The 12,589-nt window shown below is 43.1% G+C and overlaps 1 protein-coding gene across 3 annotated transcripts in view; it reads left to right on the forward strand.

Moving 5' to 3' along the window:
• Positions 1-11,500, forward strand: part of FAR2 (fatty acyl-CoA reductase 2) — a 174,506-nt gene extending 163,006 nt beyond the window's left edge. For all 3 annotated transcript variants that reach the window (XM_059816280.1, XM_059816282.1, XM_059816281.1), the window contains 3 exons: positions 2,507-2,636; positions 4,393-4,520; positions 6,046-11,500. In XM_059816280.1, coding sequence (XP_059672263.1) covers positions 2,507-2,636; positions 4,393-4,520; positions 6,046-6,208 — 421 coding nt within the window. In that variant the 3' untranslated portion in view covers positions 6,209-11,500. The remainder of the gene's footprint in view (positions 1-2,506; positions 2,637-4,392; positions 4,521-6,045) is intronic.
• The last annotated feature ends 1,089 nt before the right edge of the window (positions 11,501-12,589 follow it).

Raw genomic sequence — 12,589 nt, forward strand, 5'->3', positions numbered from 1 at the left:
CCTTTGCCATAGCCTCTCAGAGGCTGCACAAAAGCATGTTTCTTCTCAGTTGATGTTTTTCCGTAGACCATTCCTTCATCCAAATTAGTCAGTATTTTGAATGTGGTCACAACATTTGAGCTCAGTCAGTTAACATGAGACACAGGTTTCACACACCTCTCTTCAGATGCTTCATTTCTCTTTTTGACCCTTACTTTTAGCCCCTCAGATCTGTTGCTTTGGGTAGACCTACAGTCAGGCCCTCGTTGACAGGAGGCCACGTGGAGAGCCTATTTTCAAAACCTAAGTAGGGACACACAGTTGATTCTCTTATCATTTTTTTTCTGACAGATTCCATTAGCCCTAAGCACTTTAAAGATATTGATGGCTGTTGGGGAACCAGTTTGAGGGGCAACTTCAGATCTTTGCAATCTAGCCATATACTTTGTTTCCCAAGTTCCTAAAAGGTATTAAAATATTCACGAAGCTTTGCCACATTGTACTTGCCTACACAGGCACAATCAGGAAAATTAATCTGAAGTAATTTTCAAGTAGTTTAGATAAACTGCATTCAATCAATGTGCACATAATTATTCAGAATGAAGGTTCCCTTAATCTGACGGTGGGCTTTGCTTCTGAAATGAAAGCCAATTTAATTCTGAGTAGAAGTGCCTCTGTAAGGTTTTAGTGCTCTTTCAATACGCTTTGGGTAAGCTGCGCCGGTTCTCTGAATTGATGTACTCGTCGTGTCTTTTTCTGCTGTGCGTAGCGCTTACCGTCGTGGCAGTCACATCTGCACGGGGAGAGGCCAGCCTGGCACCATTCTTCCTCAGACTGCCGCCTTTTATTTGTCACGGCGACTGTGTTACCCTCCGGGCAGCTCAAAATTTCTTATGAAAACAGCTCTGTTTTCCACAGAAATCAGCCTTTTAATGCTTTCCCTTGCCCTTATCCAGTCTGAGAGAACGTGGTGTTCTCTCAGAATTGACCGAGCGCCGTACATCACCCTTTAAAACAACTGCCTCCCAGAGGCCTTTTGTACTCATCACCTTTGGGACAACTGTAAAATAATCCTGCAAGGTAGGACAGCATTACTGTCATCCCCTTCTATATAAAAAATGAATAATAAAAAAAAGGCCAAGACACATGAGAGACCTGAACCTACATTTCCAAAGTCCCTGTTAAGCAGCCGTGCCCCTGAAGCTGCTTTCATCTTGACCAGGACACTCATGCTCCAGGAAGACGTTCAAACAGTTCCCCACCCCTCCCAAAAAAGAAAAAGCCTGTGGACTTGGATGATGTTCAAGGTCATTCCACCAGGACTGCATGCTATCAGACCCTTCCTGTATGAGGAAGGACACAAAAAACACTCCAAACTACCGCTATATTATACGGGGAGAGGAATGGCCTTTAAGAAAAACAAATTTATTTTTGGAAAGAGAGAGATCAAAGAAGCCCAAAGACACGAAAAGCATGCCACCAAGCTGAGCGGTGTGGTTGATATGCTAGAGGGAAGGGACGCCGTCCAGAGGGAGGGACCTTGACAGGCGAGAGAACCTCATGAAGTTCAACAAGGCCAAGTGTAAGGTCCTGCACCTGGGTCAGGGCAATCCCAAACATGGATACAGGTTGGGCGATGAGTGGGTTGCGAGCAGCCCAGCAGAGAAGGACTTGGGGCTAATGGTGGCTGAAAAACTGAATATGAGCCGGCAATGTGCGCTCGCAGCCCAGAAAGCCAACCGCATCCTGGGCTGCATCAAAAGAAGCGTGGCCAGCAGGTCGAGGGAAGGCATTCTGCCCCTCTGCTCCGCTCTGGTGAGGCCCCACCTGCAGTACTGCGTCCGGCTCTGGGGCCTCCAGCACAAGAAAGACATGGACCTGCTCGAGCAGGTCTAGAGGAGGCCATGAAGATGATCAGGGGGCTGGAGCAGCTTTCCCCTGAGGACAGGCTGAAAGAGGTGAGGGTTGTTTAGCCTGGAGAAGGCTCCAGGGCGACCTTATAGTGGCCTTCTAGTACTTAAAGGGGGCCTACAGGAAAGATGGGGAGGGACTCTTTATCAGGGAGAGTAGTGATAGGATGGGGGGTAACAGTTTTAAACTGAAAGAGTGTAGATTTAGATTGGGTATTGGGAAGAAATTCTTTACTGTGAGGGTGGTGAGACACTGGAACAGGTTGCCCAGAGGAGCTGTGGATGCCCCCCCAGAAGCGTTCAAGGCCAGGTTGGATGGGGCTTAGAGCAACCTGGTCTAGCAGAAGGTGTCCCAACCCTTGTTTAGTTCAGGCCAGTAAGTTAGGCGTCAATCCTGCCCTGGGAAATGTATGTTTGCACCCGTGGTCAAGCCAACAATAAAAGCTGGGTAGTTGTAGGCTCAAGACCTCAGCTGGAGCAGTTAGACTCACTGAGCGCTCATCAGGAATTGCAATGCCTGTTCCTCTGGATTGGGAAAACACCTGCAGAGCAAACCCAACGGCTTTTGTATAAGGTCAAACTGCCGGTTCGCCTCTGACATTCCTTCTCTCTTTCAGAATGATGAAGATTATCAATCGACTGCACAAGTCTATGATGCTCCTGCAGTATTTCTCCACCCAGTCCTGGGATTGGTCTTCAGATAATATGAATATGTTAATGAGTCACCTTAACACAGAGGACAAAAAGGTAAGAATACGGACTGCTCATCTCCAGTTCCGTTCATCTGTAACAATTACTTTCGATGTATTGTTGAGCTTTTGAGTGACGTCCAGATGACTGGAATTGACTTTAACCTGAAATAATTTATTTCCTCCTTGTTTTATTAAATAACCTATCAGGAACCTTCCATTTATTACAGGGAAATGTTTTCTCCTGAGGTGTGTTGCTTTTTCTTCTGAGACAGGTCAACCGCTGAAGTCTTTCCAGTTAACAGGGCAGCTGTGGTGGGTGGTCTAGACGGAAATCACTTGAAAGATTTTGACATTTTCATCCACATTGGTTTTAATGGGCACTGCATGGGGAAATTTCATTAACACATAGTGTCTTACCCTGAACAATATGAAAAAAGTTCCTGTTTTATTCAAGTCCCCAGGGAGCAATTAATTTGCAGGCTGCCAAGCTCTGTTGTAGTCTTTAGAGGTTTGAAACATTACTCCTGAAGAATGGGATTGTAACTGAAAGACTGAAGGAATACAAAGAGTAGATTTGTGATAAGCTTGAATGCACCTTTGGTCAGTACCGCCTTGCAAAGAGATACTTGGGCATTCACATCAAACTGGTCTCGCTCACATCATGAAATTCTTGCACAGACTCCCAGTAGTAGAATAAGAGTTTTCCTCCCCAGTCTGCAGAGGAAGTGCATGCAGCAAATTCTGACTTCTAAAGGCAGAGGCACTGCTGTGACTACGGCAGATGTAGAGGGAACCTAAATTGTATGATGGGAGCTCGTTCTGAGGCAGATAAGCAAAAAATGACAGCATCAAGGACTTAGTGCAAGCTAGACAGAGTTTCAGGCTTACCAAGCTGCTTATGAGAACTTTGTGAGATGCACCACATCCCGTGTTGCCACTGCTGCATTGTGAGCGGTATTCAAGCTCATGGGCAGCATGCTCACGTTATTGCTGGTCTGATACCAAAGCTCTTGCACCAGAGCAAATGGCCTGGATTGGCATGGGGGTGAAAGGAAGGTATTTTTCTGAGTATCTTCCCCTTTAAGACGCTGTAAATAAAAAATGACATTCACTGCACTCATTCATTTAAAAAAAAAAAGTTCTCTTCAACAAAACCTCTTTCTCGTTACAACACCTTTCCTTGCTCTAATAGACAGACAACCGCCTGAGAGCTTGCTAACAATTTTTCCAGTATAAGCATCTGAAATTATCTGGGGTGGTTAGCTCTGCAATGCGATTTTTTGATGCCAAACACCAGAGTAATCCATTTCTTAGACTTCTGTCGAGCTAGCTGCTGAAAGAATGCAGCACGGCAGAGAGTAATACTGATGCAGAGGCACCTGTTGACTCAATGTCCAATTCATTTATTTATGCATAATTCTAGTGACACATTAAAAACTGTATGGAGATTTTCATATGAATCCATTTACCTAAGTGGAATGCCATTCTTCTTCCACGATTTTGTGTGTGTGTGTGTGTGTGTACAAATACATGTATTGATGCAAAAATTGCCACCTGAAGGACGAACTTACCTTTATTTTCTGCCAGCTAGCACTAAATTTCTGCTTGCTTTGCCCAAATTCCCAGCTGGGTAGGACATTGACAGCTGTGAAATATAGTCTGTTAGTGCCCATGTCTTCTTGGAAACTTGGTGGCTTTAAGAACTTCAGAGAGAGGGTCTTGTCAGGGACGGAGGTCAATGAATTGGTGCTTAAAATGAACTTGTTCTGAACTCCTGTGTTTAACTTCTGCTCTTTGTCTTTAAACCCCAGTTATACAACTTTGATGTTCGTCAGCTGCACTGGTCAGAATACATTGAAAGCTACTGCCTAGGTGCTAAGAAGTACTTGCTAAATGAGGACATGGCTGGCATTCCAGCAGCAAAGCAGCACTTACGAAAGTAAGTCATACCCAGTGACAAGGGCAAGAGCTCCTGGCTACCTTGAATGGCTTTGGAGGAAAATTATTCTAGTTACACTGCAATAATTATTGTTGAATAATATGAAAAATAGCTTATTTTTCTGGCAGAGGGTTGTCAGTATTTCATTTTTCCATCCTGTAAGAAAAAGAGGACTTCTGATGACACTAACGATCAGGGGCTAGATATTATGCTTACCCAGCAGATGACCAAATAATGAAGTTATGATGCATAAGAGGAATATGTGAATGCAGATCTTGGTCACTCAGAATTACAATAGAAAAATAAGGGTCAGATTAAGATTTTGTGAAGCTCCTAGAAGTTTTTAGCAATTCAAAGACATTGCATAAAAACTTCAAGCATTTGTATGATTTTAAACATCATTTTAAAGTCGAAGTTTCTAATTCCTTGGGAGGAATGGGCAAAAATTCTCCAAACTCAGTGGAGAGCTTATGCATTCAATCCCTGGCGACAGTTTAAGAGAGCCTGAATGAGCAATTTGAGGTTGTCCTTCTATTCAGTTAAAGATGATTGTGCTCCTCCTCTCTTCTCCAGCCCTTTTACTGAGAAGTGCAGGCAAAAGGAGAAGGAGCAGCTCTCTTGGAGTAAGAGCCTGGTTGTTTCCTTTAAGAAAACCATTCTTGTGCACTGTAAATGCTTGAAGCATAAAACAGCCTGTTGCCATATTAAGGAATCCTAAACAAGTTCGTCGTTCATGGGTCATTTTTAAAAGATATATAAGAACCTCTGTAACAGGCCAGAAGCTGCCTCCTAGTCCAAGGAAAAAAAAAAAAAAAAAAAGGGACTCTTACAAAAATTAAACCAGTCTTGGGGACATTAGGTACGAAGCTTTCTTCCCTTGGTTGGACACCGGGAAAGTGAGAATTAGAGAACTGCAGAAACTTCTGCTTGACAGAAAGAGGACAAGACGATTAGCATCTTAAAGACCCAATAATAACATTTAAATATATGGTGTAAACCGCCTCCCCCAAAACCCCAGTGCTGCAGTACTACAAAAGTGAAGACCGTTTATGATAATTGAGTAATTTCCCAACATTAAAGGCACAGTTTCACCCAAATAGGAGAACCTTATTCACCAGCTCCTGCAAAGGTCCTCTAGCCTGCCACCAATCCTACAAAGTAAAAAATAGCCAATATACCAAATCAAAGCAGAAAGTGTTGGTCCTAGACTGTCATAAAGAAAAAAACTCTCGCTATGACTTCTGTTCTGGTTTGAAATGAGCGTACACAGAACAAGAGAGACTTGCAATACAGGTATTCCACCTATCCCCTTCACTATTCACTGTACCCTAACTTCAGCACAGTCCTTGGCAAGACAGTAGGGACATCTTAGGCACAGAGTCTTCACTAAAATAGGAACAGCAAAAAGCCCAAGAGCCACTTGTAATTGTCTTTCTTACAAAATTGCCTGTAGCCAATGAAGTAAGCTGGTAAGCTTCTAGTTGTTTTTGTCTTCCTCCATAAGATGCCTCTTTCTCTTTCTCAGGCTGAGGAACATCCGATATGCATTCAACACCACCCTCCTTGTGATCATCTGGCGCATTTTCATTGCAAGGTCACAGATGGCTCGAAACATCTGGTACTTTGTGGTGAGCCTCTGCTACAAGTTCCTTTCCTACTTCAGGGCATCCAGCACCCTCAGGCACTGAAGCCGTCCATCAGCAACCAGCCTCTTCCAGAAGGACCTCCAGCTCCTCTAATCAGCAACTATGGGCATCGGGGTCTGAAAGTAGCAGAAGAATCCACTCCCTCCAACAGCAGCCTGCATTTATTGTGCACTGTTATATGTTCACCTTTTTAATTTTAATTAATGCTTTAATACATGGTGGTCTTTCTTCCGTAGGACCAGGCCAATTTTTAAAGCCATAACTGAAGCTTTAGGAACAGGGCAAGCTGGAACCATTCATCTAGAGTCTGATGTGCAAAAGTAAGGATTAACCAAAGTCATTGTCTTCCCACGTACTACCTAGGCTGTCTTAATCCCATCTTCTTCCTTAAAAGAGGCAAATTTCAAGCATACAACCTTGGAAGAAAAGAATGCCATCACAGAAGACCCAGCCAAGGAAATTAACCTGTAAGAGGTTTTCCTGAAGAGGCTATTCCTTCATTCTCATTCAGTGAAATGGTACTTTATTGAAAAACAGGATTTCACATTTTTGGTTTTCCAAACCTTAGAGGTTACGCTGGGCTGGTGAACACACTGAACAGTTTTCAGATCTTGTCTTCTGTTGCTACTGAGGACTGACACTTTCAAGCCATAACTGAAGGTGCACATAGAATTCATGTACCTGTGTTAAGTCCACTCACTCACAAGCTGCTTTCTTATGGAGAGGAGGTTTTTTTTCTCTCTGTGGTTAAGGTTGCAGTCTATTAAAAAACCCTGTTCTTGCATTTACCACATTTGCTTGGAACATTTTTTTGTCTTGAAAAATGCTGTATTTACTCGGAGAATGAAGAGAAGACTTCTTAAAAGATTGAAGGAGAATTCAGAAACTCTCTACTATTTTTGAGGAATAGGTCTTTTTCCCCTCTTGGATTTGTCTGCAGAAAACCTCTCTCCCTGTAGCTCCAAACCAGCCTGATGCTGTCCTTCACGCTTTCATTACAGCTAAATCACTTTGCAGTTGACCGCTTCCACTGGCAAAGAGAGTGTAAAGACACGTACGGAGGAAATCCCATCAGGCCAGTTCTGCTGCCACTCCTGTCAGTAGGAATTAAAAAGTCTGAAACTTGTTTTCATTGAGAATAGGAAAGGTTTCATTGGCGTCTGTGTAAAAACAGTCATGCCCTGTGAAGGTAATGCATTTTGTCCTACATTGCAGTTTAGAAAGGAACCCAAGGATCTTCCTAATGCTCATGGCTGTTGGAGATACGTGTTTCACCTAGTGAAGTATGAATTCCTGGGGGTGGGAGAGAGAAAGAGAGATCCTTCTTCAAAGTGGCTGGTGCAACAATGGCCTTAGTGCAACAGCAACAACTTTGTCATGCTATCAGCTTTTCGAAGTCAAATCTAATAATGGAGTATTTTTTATTCAGATACCACTGAATAAGCACTTTAAGATCATCAGACTTTAAAGCAGCTCGTTTTTGGAACAATGCAGCATCCGATTTCTCTAGTCTTGTGTCATGCTAGCTGTATGAAAAAGTAATGCTACATCACACAAAAACAGACACAGTTGCTCTTTTCAGAGCTGAGAATAGCAGAGCATTTACAAACCTGGCATTCTTCAAAAATGATATGTATTTTTGGCAGTGAAGGCAAGAGCAAGTTATGATGACAGTATATTTGTATCTTAGGCCTGCAAGCTAGTTCAAAAGTCTTTCTAAAGGTGCAAGGAATTAATCTTCCCCTAAAGGTGCAAGGAGTTAATCTTCCCCCATATACCCCAGAGGTCTAGTTTCAAGCAATGGCAAAGGTGTCCAGAATGGCAGGGCTCTGGCATTCCCAAGCAAAAGCCACTGTGTTTGTCACACATTACTTCTGAGCAATGCTCATTTAGGTCAAGCACCCAGTTTAGAAAGATGCGAATCTTTTAAGCTCTTGCCTTGAATACGTACTTTCGAAATGAAACCATGCTGGTTGTTAGCTATGTGTTTTCCAGCTTCAGAAAGCTGGCAGCGCATGCCGTGCAGGGCACGTTAGCGAGGTGTCACTGCCTGGGAAACTAGGAGCGTTGGGTTCAGGCACCGGGGACCAGACGTTTCATGGACAGTGCTTCTGGAGCAGTGTGCGTGGTGACGGTTAGCTGCATTATACTTTGCTAACTTGGCTATGCAGAGGCTGTGGCTGCCTTGGTGGGGGTGAGGCAGGTTGCCGTAGGGATTCCTCTAGAAAGCCTGCCTTCCCTCAAGTACATGATCAGGTCATCAGCCAGCTTCCAGTCTTCATACGAAAGGCTAAAAAAAACCAAAACAAAACTGTAGATTATTTTGAAACAAATTTCCATTTAAAAAGTGGGAAAGAATTTTAACTCATATCCTAAAAGTCTTTTAAGTGCCTGCCTTATATACAAAGAGAAGCAACAGCTAAGGGGATCGATCATGTGTCTTACGCTGTGCACATCACAGACAAAAACTTGAGTCTCACAGAAAAGTCAAACACTGCAGACCTGCTACACCTACAATGTCTGGTCTACATCAGTCAGCTCTACTATGAGTAAAGTGTCCTGCCTTCCCTTCCCCAATGCTAGTCATGCCATGCATTCCTCCCGTATATGCCTGTAGGCATTCACAGTTATTTGCACAGGCTGTATGGTCCCAACAAGTCTGAGACGTACCTTTGCTCACCCGAGCATAGCCGGACCCGTTTTCTGCACATGCGACAAGATGCTTCAGGTTTCACTCAGAACAATGGTGGTATCACATTTTAAAGCTCTTCGGCATTTTGCTGAAGGTCACAGCCACAGCAAAGCTACTACTCAGCCCTGAAAAAACAGCAGGAGCTGCTTGGGATGTTGCAGAAACATAGATGTTGCCGATGGCGTATGCTCTTCTGGAGCCCTGTCATAGCCCACGCAGCATTGCCAGCAGCTAGCTCGAGAGCTCTGGCCTTGCCCGCGGGGGGATCAAGCTGTTGGCTTTTCTTAACACAGACATAACATGCAGTGCGACTTGAATCTTCAATCCGTTTTCTTGTGGCTTGAGATGTTTTCAGGTGATTGGCCGAACCACAGAAATACTTCAGAAAAACCTCGATGCAGAGGCGTGGCAATGGCCTTTGGGTGCCAGTCGTGACTGTCACCGTGGAGAGCTGGCCCTGGCATAGGAACTTGTTCTCGCCTCGAGCAGTGACTTATCTTTGATGTTTACTCTGTGCTCCTCACTGTATTTGTATGTGCTCTGAAGAAACCCAAGCCTTGGGGAAAGTATCTAAAAGAAAACACCGAGTGACAGCCACTTCCTTTCTTCCCTGTTCTCTCTCTTGCTCTTTCCTGTATGCTCACAAGCTTTTGACAAAAGAAAAGCCAAATACAGTTGTTATTAAGTTAAATCGGAGGTCCTGTGGCGACCGTGCACAACTTAACGTGAACAACTCAGGAGTGGATATCACTCATGGCTGCAGGCTGGAGTTTTTAATACCTGTAAGGTTGAAGCAGGACTCAGGCTTTTTTTTTTTTTCCCCTACAGAGGTAGCATGGTCAGTGCTGTGGGGAGGAGAGAGGAGCAGAAGGAGCGTTCCTGCAGCCTCTGCTCGTAGCATGGCTAGGCACAGAGCATCCCGCTCAACGAGGAAAGGGAGACTCAAGGGATCGGAGACATGAGCTGCCAAACTGAGAGGACTCTGCCTCCCGAGGAGTGGGAGAAGAGCTCCAGCAGCATTCTGGTATCAGTTTGGGTTCTTGTAATAAAATGTATGAACTAAAAGGCTCCTCTGTCCTTCCCCCAGCTCCTCTGTCCTTCCCCCAGCGTAGAGAACAATATCAGCAGTCGTTCTGCACAGCCACAAAAGAAGATGTCTGCCACAAGACAGTATAATGGGATTATCCTCTGTAATTCTTTGTACCCTGTGAACTTGCAGTGTATCGACCCTCTCGCGGTGTCAGAAGCCTGCAGTGCTGCTACAGAAATAACACTGACCACTGCTGAACCCAATGTGCTGGTTTGTTAATACTATGCATATACACTCGTCTATAGGCTATAGCTGTGAACTGCTGTGCGAAAGCAATGAAACACTGAATATCATTTCACTGTCAAAGAGCAATGGGCATAAGCTTGCAGTTAAGAACTCTCTTTTTTTTTTTTTATTAAATTGCGATAACAAAGAAAAAAACCCAAATCCCTAAAATTAATCTGAGTTGAAACTGCCTTTTGACTGACAGCCAAAGCTGTTTATCTATCTCCAGCATGTCTGTTACCAAAAAAAATAAAACTTCTCACCCCTCCACCCTCTATCCCAATAACTTTGTTAAGAAAATACAATTCTTTCTTGGCAGACGGGGGTGGGGGGTAACAGACATACTGGTATATTACAGGTTGTTGGCACATTACCCACCTCCTCAAGAGAAGTGTGATTTTACATTTTCTAAGAAAACATGATTATATATGCCTGTGTGTCTAGTTACATCTTTCACCACCGGTCTTCTCATACAACATACAGAGATGGTAAAAATAGTGGAGCTCGTATTGAAATGCCAGGCTGTGCTTGTTTGGTATGCACTGTTCCAGTTCAGTTTAAGACGACGTGATTAAAACCTACCCTAGTTTCCAGTGTAAAGGAAACCTAACCTGTAGTACTATTAATCAAAACATCATCATGAATAAGCAACTGGGAAAAGAGGGAGGGGGGCATTCTTTTATTTGTAAATACGCTACAGCTTCATGGTCGAAAGCATGCTGTTGCTCTTCCAGCGTTGACGTTCTACCACAGAAAGCAAGGATGAACTTTTATTGCAATTGGACCCTTTATTCTAGCGGAGAGTAAATAACATACTGTACATTCCCCAAAAGCTAAATGGTGAATATCCCATTACATGGTGCTAAATGTCGGTATGAAGGTGGTACAGACTTACTTAAGAGAATTTAAAAAAAAAAATATGTGTATTTGGGGAATAATTAAAGATGTACTATCCCACTTTTCTCTATTGCTTAACAGTCAACTATGAATTGAGTTGGTTTGTTCAGATTAACATGAAACTGCTTATAAAAGGTTTCTTGTCCTTACATAATCTTGGCAGACCCCAGTTTATAGTAAAATATGTACTCTCCCACTGTCCAAAGTTTATACGGTTCTATCTGCTATTTCTATTCTCTTGTTAGCTATGAGACAACTTACTGTTACAAATCTTAATTACAAAGTTTCTAATGTTAAGGTGTAATCTTTTGAGCTCTCAAATCAGATAAAATGGTAAAATCACAAATTAAGACAACCTCAGCCATAAAAATTGTTAATATGATGTTTATGTTATTTTAAACATTTAATAAAACAAAATATTTTAAAACTATGCTCACTTTGCATCGCTTAAATTGCTAAAAGAGATGGTTACTTGCTGGGCATTGCAATTCAGCGCAGGCTGCATCTGCACCACATCTGCACACATCTGTACCAGAGGTGCCGGTCTCCCAGCCTGCGTGGACCGGCAGCCTCAGCTACAGGCAGCTGCCAGCACAAGGTCCTGCTGCACAGGCAGGGAGAGGGAAACCAAGGAGGGGGAAATCCCGTTTTAGAAGTAATGACTGTGAGACTTCAACCCAGATACGTGCGACCTGGAAGGGTCCGACTCTGGTAAGTCTCCTCCAGAAAGTGACAGGGACAGGTCTTCAGCAAGGACAAATTGGTAATAGCCCGAACAAATTCCTGAGCAATGTACCATTTACACCTGAAAATATTACCCCAAATTCTTAGTTTTACAATGTAAGGACTTTAATTTACGCTTGGTGTTAACACCATAATGCTCTTCTGGCATAAAGAGCTTTTAAAGTCCAGAGAAATACAGTGTACTTTTATCTCAAGACCCTGCCATACAGCAAGAAAAGTTTACAGATGTTGTTGCATAGGCATGCATGGGGAGTGGGAAGTAATTATGGTTTATATGTGTTTCCAAAAAGTACACAATAATAGTTCAGGCTGTTGGGTAAACTCTTAATCTAGCAAATCTCAGGATTGCCAAGAACATTCTGACTTTATGACAAATACTTCACTGTTCTTCAGCTGATGCCTCCGACACCATTTGGAAGCAGTGGCAGAGTAGGATAATGAAATCACCTTGACAAATAGCAGGACTAACTACAAAGCTGTTTGTTTTACAAGTAGAACACTTCCTACCTTTTCCAGTTTTGAAAAAAAAAATAAAAATCTTTCTTGCTGAAATAAAATCTTCACAGTTGGCAACTTCAATAGTCAAAAACCTCCGGCTGCCCAAAGCAAAGACACTGTCTCAAGGTCTGAGTTCAGGCACTCTGTCAGTGTAGTTGTAGACAAAGAGGATGTCACATCTCTCAGAGGTCTCCGCTAGCAAATCTTCAGGGGAAAAAAAAAAAGTAATTTTATATACATACATATATATGTACACGCACACACACCCCATTAAAGC

The sequence above is a fragment of the Gavia stellata genome, chromosome 4, assembly GCF_030936135.1.
Source record: "Gavia stellata isolate bGavSte3 chromosome 4, bGavSte3.hap2, whole genome shotgun sequence".
In the NCBI taxonomy this organism is placed as follows: Eukaryota; Metazoa; Chordata; class Aves; order Gaviiformes; family Gaviidae; genus Gavia; species Gavia stellata.